Below are 6,968 nucleotides of genomic sequence, written 5' to 3' on the forward strand. Positions count from 1 at the left end.
CATAGGGATTCATGCATGCTAGTGCACTTGAATTGCAGTCCCTGCTACTTTTCCCAAGGTAAGCCCACCGCGTTTCCTACTTTCCCAGACACAAACGCCATTGAAAACATGGTTTAAGCTTCAGAATGACATGCTATTTTCGTCTCAGTGGCACCATTGGAATCCAAGCACATAAACCTCACAATGTTGGTTGTAATGCTTTTCAGGTTAACCGCAATGGAAATGGCTTATTTCAAGAATGAAAAGGATTGATTTTATTATAACAACAACAATAATAATAATAATAAGAAGAAAAACAGACATAATGAAGACACATGCGCAGAGACTCAACAATGAACATGTGATAATCACACTTCCATTTAAGGCCTTCAAGTTTTGGAAATAACAATACATTCAAATTCAGAAAGATTAATGCCATTCTCTCAGTATACTTAGATCTTCAATTATTTTTAGCAATGTCATCCATGCTTCGAAGCTACTGTCAACTAGTTCATACCATGGGGTAGATGAATCCCCAAACCAACAACACAATAGTTACTATGATCATTTTTTAAGTTCCTTTAAAAGAAATTTACCTTCTAAATTTCATAAAAGGGCAGATCAGTGCACAAAGCTCTCCTATATATCCAGGGTCTGGAGAAGGGGCCACCGTAACATGTAGTCTCACCTTACATTTTAGGTTTCATCTGACCATTAAATGAAAGAAATAACCTTGAAAAGCATTCTATAGAGCTGCATTATTTATATGCTTCACACAGGAAACGGTCTACTTGATTCATCAATACAAACAACAGTCAGTTTTGCCTTCCCTCTCTCAACACCTCTACAAATTTGTTAATGATATTGTCTGAGCTCCCCCCTGTACTAACCGCTCTCATAGCCAATTCTCTCCAATTAAAAGCATTCCTTTTGATGTCTTCACTTCTTTCGCCATCCATAACTTCCCGTATGCACATCTCTAGTTCCTCCCTACTCACAATTCCCTCTTCATCACGTTTAGCTCTCATTCCAACATTCCACACCTCCACAAATTTGGCATTAGTCGGCTGGTCAACCCGCTGTGGCATCCCCACCATCGGCACGCCTAGGCTCAACCCCTCTAGTGTTGAGTTCCAGCCACAATGCGTTATGAAACAACCCACAGCTTGATGGGCTAGCACCTTCAGTTGGTCACACCATGTCACAACTAACCCCATCCCACCTATTGAGCCTACAAACTTCACGGGCAACTTGCCACGTTCAGATTCCTTCACCACCCATAAGAAGTTCTTATTGCTTGCTTTCAATCCCCAGGCAACTTCGTCAACCTGTTTGTCTGCAACTTCTCCCATGCTCCCAAACGACACATAAATCACCGAATTAGGGGACTTTGTCTCCAGCCATCTGGAGCACTGATCATCAGTTGACTTCCAGAGGCTGGCCCCGTAACATGTATCCCCCTCAATTTGCTGATCTAGGTAGGCTGATGGCAACATCGGACCGACCATAAGCACCCGCCAAATTCTTGACATCGCCTTCGCTAGCTTTTAAAGAGACATGGCAAGATGCAGAACGAGTGTTGAATAATTATGCAATAAAAAATTGACACATATTGTGAAACAAGTACAATTTGGCTTATAACATTCTTTTAAGTTTTTTGAGTTAGGCCTCTTTGATAAAGCATATATGATCGTGTACAATTCAATACCTCAATCTATGAATTCCTGGATATTTTGAACAATTCCAAACTATCGGTGAATTTTCCTATTCAATTGAAATCATATCCAATTTACTGCACACCCCCTCTCCGAATTTTTTAGCACTCTTCATTTCCTTTGCTTTTCCACTTGCTCAATTAAACCCTCAATTTTGATTGTTCCTGCTTCTAATGGTTCAATAATCCATATCTATCAGTGTGTCATTTTTCCATTTCAATTAACACCCTGGACTTTTGTTTGTTGCTTGGTTGACTTCCAGTCTATGTTCTTAAAGCAGAATTGATCTTACCTATAACTAGTGGCTTTTAATTGAGACATAAAAACTGTTAGTTACCTCGCTCTCTAACTCTTCGAACGTGTTAGCAAACACCCACTCGTGTTGATCCAAAGTGGAAATCTGTTCAATCAAGGGTGTAAGATAAGCAGCCATGCCTGAAGGATTCACAAGAGAAGTCGGCAGTTCAGAAAAGCCAAGCGGAGGAAGGCCGGGCAGCGACACTGGCAGGGCCTCTGGATTCACAGGCACGGTCAAGGCGCCACAGTGAACATGCCACAAGATGGAGGAAAGAGCAGCTGAGCCGGTAATGAATGCAGCTACACGAATGCCGAGTTTCTTAGCCACATCAAGACCCCATGGAAGCTGCGAATCATATACGAGGCAGTCGACAGGAGAGGCCGAGTCTTTGAACTTCAATATGAGCTCTGCTAGAGTCCTTGATCCAACAGTTTTGAATGACTCCAAGTAGTCATCTGCACTTGGAGCATGCTCGAAGCCGCCTTGGTCGAAGCCATCCGAGATGGCTTCGATGCCTACGGTGTCTGCACGGATGGAGTTGATGGTGTAGGGGGTGGTGGCAAGAGTGGCCTTCAGCCCTTTGAAGGCCAAGCGTTTGGCAAACTGGAGGAGGGGGTTGATATGACCCTGAGCAGGATACGTGAGCACCACTACATGGCCCCTCTGCCTCTGGCTCTCCATTTCTTTCGCCCTTTTCTAGCCCTATTTCCCCCCTTTAGAAGAAGATGCATTATTTTCAGGACATGAATTGGGGGCATCTTATAAGAAGAGAAATACGTCAGGGGTGAACAAAGCTAAAATGGTTTTTTGGGCTTCTAAAAGTTTCATAAGAAATAAAATGCGACTCCAAGACTAGCCCAAAGCTATTGCTTTAGTACTGGGCCATCACCCGAAAATACAAGAAGCAACGTAATATATATATATATAAAAAAGATCCATCAAATGGGCCAAACCACAAAGGACAATGTGCTCTAATTTCGAAAAGCCCAATTTATACATCTGCATAACATAATTTACACACCACCATACATCACACTACAATTACACGCTACACCATTAGAGCAGAAAACAAACACGCAAAGGGGGAGTGGGTTGGTAAGAGACTTTGATCGACGCACGCATAAGATAGAGAGGAAATCTTAGGCCCATTTGAGGGCCCAACGGGCCTAGTGTCTAAGGGCACTTGGTCCTGTTGCCATGAGTGACCATGTCGGTGTAGCAGGTGCCGCACATTTGGCGGTTGCCGGAGGTGCCTGGCGGCACACACTTGCACCTGAAGCAGCACGTACCACACGCCCTGTTGCACACGTTTGGCCTCGAGTGTTTGCTGCACCTCATCTTGCAGAGTCCCCCGCAATCTAAATACATGCATGACCCAAAAAAGAGAGTCAAAATTAAGAGCGGATGAGTCAAATGTTAAGATGGACTAATCAGACCAGACAAACAAGCTCCAGCCCACAGATTATTTCCCCAAGCCCCTTAACCCGGACGCAGAGGGACTACTCCCTGCTATAAGCTCTCTCGCCCTCTCATCGGGCTCTTGGGACCTTCTGAAACCAAAAGAAAAGAAGAGAAGAGAGTGAGTGAATTAAGAAAGAGAAGACAAACCTAGTTGTTGCATCAGCCTTCTATTGGCAGCTTTCACAATCCCCTGCATCTGCAAATCCATCAGTATCATATCCCCATTCAAAACCAGAACGACCATCATTAATCCATTCCCACTATTATTTCATTTAATGAAACCATTAGCTCCACCAAATTAACAAGTACTGTCACCGCTCAAGCCCATGATTCTTTCTCTTTCTTCTTTTTTTTTTAGAAAAAAAAAAGAGGGAGAAAGGGAATTACAGGGGGGAGGACGGCATACATATTAAATTAATGAGGAATGAATATTAATTGCAGAGAGAAAGAGATACATATACGTATATATAAATGCATGCCTGGGTAACAACAGAGGGCAGCTCATGATCATCATCTTCTTCTTCTTCAATGTTAAAATCAGATGACACCTGCTTCATTCACATTGCATGATATATATGATTCACTAAACACATTACATATCTATCTGAAAAAAACGGAAATAAAAATTTTAAGAAAAAATGGGAAAGCACAAAGCAGTAGATGGAGGCAGCAGGCAGGGGGGCCAGAGTGTAAGCGTACCTGAGCAAGGAAGAAAAGCAAAACCAAAACCCCGAAGACCACACGAGGAGCCATGCCCGTCACTGCCAGCAGTGTGGTGGTAGTAGCTACTAGTCAAGCTGAAGAGCTTAATATAAAAGGATAGATAGATAGATAGAGGAGAAAAATATGATTGATGTTCAAATTAACTTCGAAGTGTTGAAGACTGCCCAGTCTTCTGCATCCTTTTATACTGCTTTCCCTCCATTTCATATCGCATTACTGCCCCTCTTCCTTTCCCTTATTTTACAACACCGCCGCTCCCCCTCCCCCTCCCCCTCCCCCTAACCCTTTTCACTGTAGGGCTGTTGCTTCCAGTCTGTCCCATTCCTTATGTCCCCATCCTCACCTTCCTCTTTTTTTTTTTCTTATAAACAAGGAAGACAAATTTCAAAAGAGAAGCAAAACAATTGTTTTGGAAGTATCTTGTGCCTTCTTTTGTCTTTGATTTTAAATTTTTATTGTTTATTTGCTTCCTTCAGGAGGGAATGGGAGATGGATTCCAGATGGGCATGCAATGAAAGTACTACATTAATGTAACACACACACAAACGCAAAAGAAAAATCTTCAGTGAAATCACATAGACTACTTTTTTCTGCCTTCTAACACTTTGTGTTTGGATAAGAACCGGTCGGTACCGAAGGTCCACAGGGCATTGACAACACAAGTAATGCGCAGAGTCAGTGCACATCCAGGCGGCTGCCAAGTTCGAATTAATTATATTTTTACAAATTTTTTTTTATGTTTTGAAACCATCAATATTAATTATTTAAAAATGAGAGACAGGAGCGAAGGCACAAAGGCGTAGGGTACTTGGGTCCATCTGCTTTGGGGCATGGCATGTTAAAATAAAGAGTTGGTGTGAGCCAGCTCATACCCTGAAGAGGTATTGCTTTCAGACCAGACCCAAAAAAAAAAAAAAAACTTTTAAAATTTTGAAATTCTATTTCAAGAAAAAAAGACATTCACCTCTCTTAAAGTTTGATAGAGTAAGATTTTAAATTTTTCAAAAATTTTCTTAAAATTTACCAAAAAAAATATAAATTTTTCTTTGTATTTTGTAAAAAAAAAAAATTTTAAATAATATTTTTGTCTTTTCAACAAATCTCAGGAAAAATATGTAATATTTTTAAAATTTAGAAAAAAATTAATAAAATTTTTAAAATCTCACAAAATGTCCTATTTTATTAGTGTCTTTTGCTCTTTACAGAATGGTACATAAAATGAAACAAATTGAAAATACAATAAAATAAAAATTATAGGCTGAATATATATAATTATAAAATTATATTTTAATTCAATTGTGCATACCAAAAAATTATTAGAATCAACTCCACAAGAAATGAATAATTCATCAATTATAAAAATATTACAGTAATAATTGAAGTGTTGCAAGTGACGAAAATGCTTTAATACAAGTCCTATAAGTATTGGATTTCACACTTTTTTAATAGGTCAAGATAATAATATTGTATTTGTGATAGCAGCGTCAACAAATTATTCCTCTTAATTTTTTTTTTTTTTTGAAAGCTTTAGAAATCTAGTTAGTATTTTTTTTAATGGGAATTATTGGCATATAGAGTTGTTTATTGGTCATGGTAAGAATAAAAAATCAAGAACTTTGGGTGTATTGAGTTCCTTTCAAAAATTAAAGATTTGATTATGTTTTAATTCAATTTTGGTTCACAATTTTTTTACTCTGAACTATAGAAGATTAGTTTAGTTTTTATCTCATGGTGAAATTGATTCATGCACATCTTTCCTCGAACAGATAAACAATTATCACTTGAATAAATTTTAAAAATTTAGGGATTGAATATTATAATAATAGCAAAAGTTAACATTGCTTAGCATAAAAGACCAAAATTAAGGTCGGCTCATAGGAATTTTGATAACTTTTTCTTGTGTCTTAAACATTGTAGGTAAAATCATAAATTATTGTCCATGCAATGTACCTGTTAGAAAAATAGATTAACAATAATAAGAAGGAGAAAGTTGTTTTGGAACATGAGAAGAGAACCCTTTTTGTAGCATAAAAGTTGGTCCAAGGTTGCTTTGCCAAAAAGTCAGCACATTAATTTGCTTTCCTACCCACATGTTCCACTTTTGCTCCCCATTTACCTTTCATTAAGGACTTAGCAGTAATATTAAATTGGATAGTATTAGATAGGGCTGTTTAAAAATTACGAAAAAAATTGAAAATTAGACCAAAACTTGACCAAAATCAAAATGTCTAATAAATTCTCAACCAGTTTTGTGAAAAGTAATTGTTGAATATTTAGAAAATTAGTTAAAAACTGAAAAAACCGCAACTGAACTATTGAATATATGGTTCTCCAGGGATAATTAATGTGGTTCGGTTTTGATTTGGGAAGACTAATACTTCTTGTTTAAAAAAAATAAAAAAATTTTAAATTCAGAGTATTAGTGGCGAATTTATATATTCGTCACTATTGGTCACTTATTAGTGACGAATTTGAGAGTCGTCACTAATACTTCCTTTTTTTAAAACAAATAATAAAAATTTAATTTCAAAGTATTAATGACGATGTTGTAAATTCATTATTAATAAAGGACCAATAGTGATGCATTTTTAGATGCGTCACTAATATGTCTTTTTTTTTAAAAAAAATTTAAATTCAGAATATTAGTGACGAATTTATAAATTCGTTACCATTGGTTCCTTATTAGTGACGAATTTCTAAATTCGTCACTACTAGGCAATTATTAGTGACGAATTGTGGACCGTCACTAATGCTATTTTATTTTTAAAAAATTAAACAGAGAGTAGTAGTGA

At 37.7% G+C, this 6,968-nt stretch overlaps 2 protein-coding genes across 3 annotated transcripts; both read right to left on the reverse strand.

The window, feature by feature from the left end:
• Positions 1-707: 707 nt before the first annotated feature.
• Positions 708-2,799, reverse strand: LOC131145589 (UDP-glycosyltransferase 74B1-like). Its single transcript, XM_058094758.1, has 2 exons — positions 2,032-2,799; positions 708-1,523 (listed from the first exon to the last, which is right to left on the reverse strand). Exons 1-2 carry the CDS (start codon positions 2,671-2,673, stop codon positions 795-797), a joined length of 1,371 nt encoding a protein of 456 aa, XP_057950741.1. The 5' UTR covers positions 2,674-2,799; the 3' UTR covers positions 708-794.
• Positions 2,800-2,964: 165 nt separating this feature from the next.
• LOC131145590 (gibberellin-regulated protein 3-like) lies at positions 2,965-4,476 on the reverse strand. Of its 2 annotated transcripts, none has more exons than XM_058094759.1 (4): positions 4,153-4,476; positions 3,933-4,001; positions 3,601-3,649; positions 2,965-3,350 (listed from the first exon to the last, which is right to left on the reverse strand). In XM_058094759.1, the coding sequence occupies exons 1-4, from the start codon at positions 4,204-4,206 to the stop codon at positions 3,166-3,168; spliced, it is 357 nt and encodes a 118-aa protein (XP_057950742.1). In that variant the 5' UTR covers positions 4,207-4,476; the 3' UTR covers positions 2,965-3,165. The 2 variants fall into 2 exon arrangements, with proteins under 2 accessions (XP_057950742.1, XP_057950743.1); XM_058094760.1 differs by having other exon boundaries at positions 3,601-3,643; positions 4,153-4,424.
• Between the last annotated feature and the right edge of the window lie 2,492 nt (positions 4,477-6,968).

Source organism: Malania oleifera, chromosome 13, assembly GCF_029873635.1.
Source record: "Malania oleifera isolate guangnan ecotype guangnan chromosome 13, ASM2987363v1, whole genome shotgun sequence".
Lineage (NCBI taxonomy): Eukaryota > Viridiplantae > Streptophyta > Magnoliopsida > Santalales > Ximeniaceae > Malania > Malania oleifera.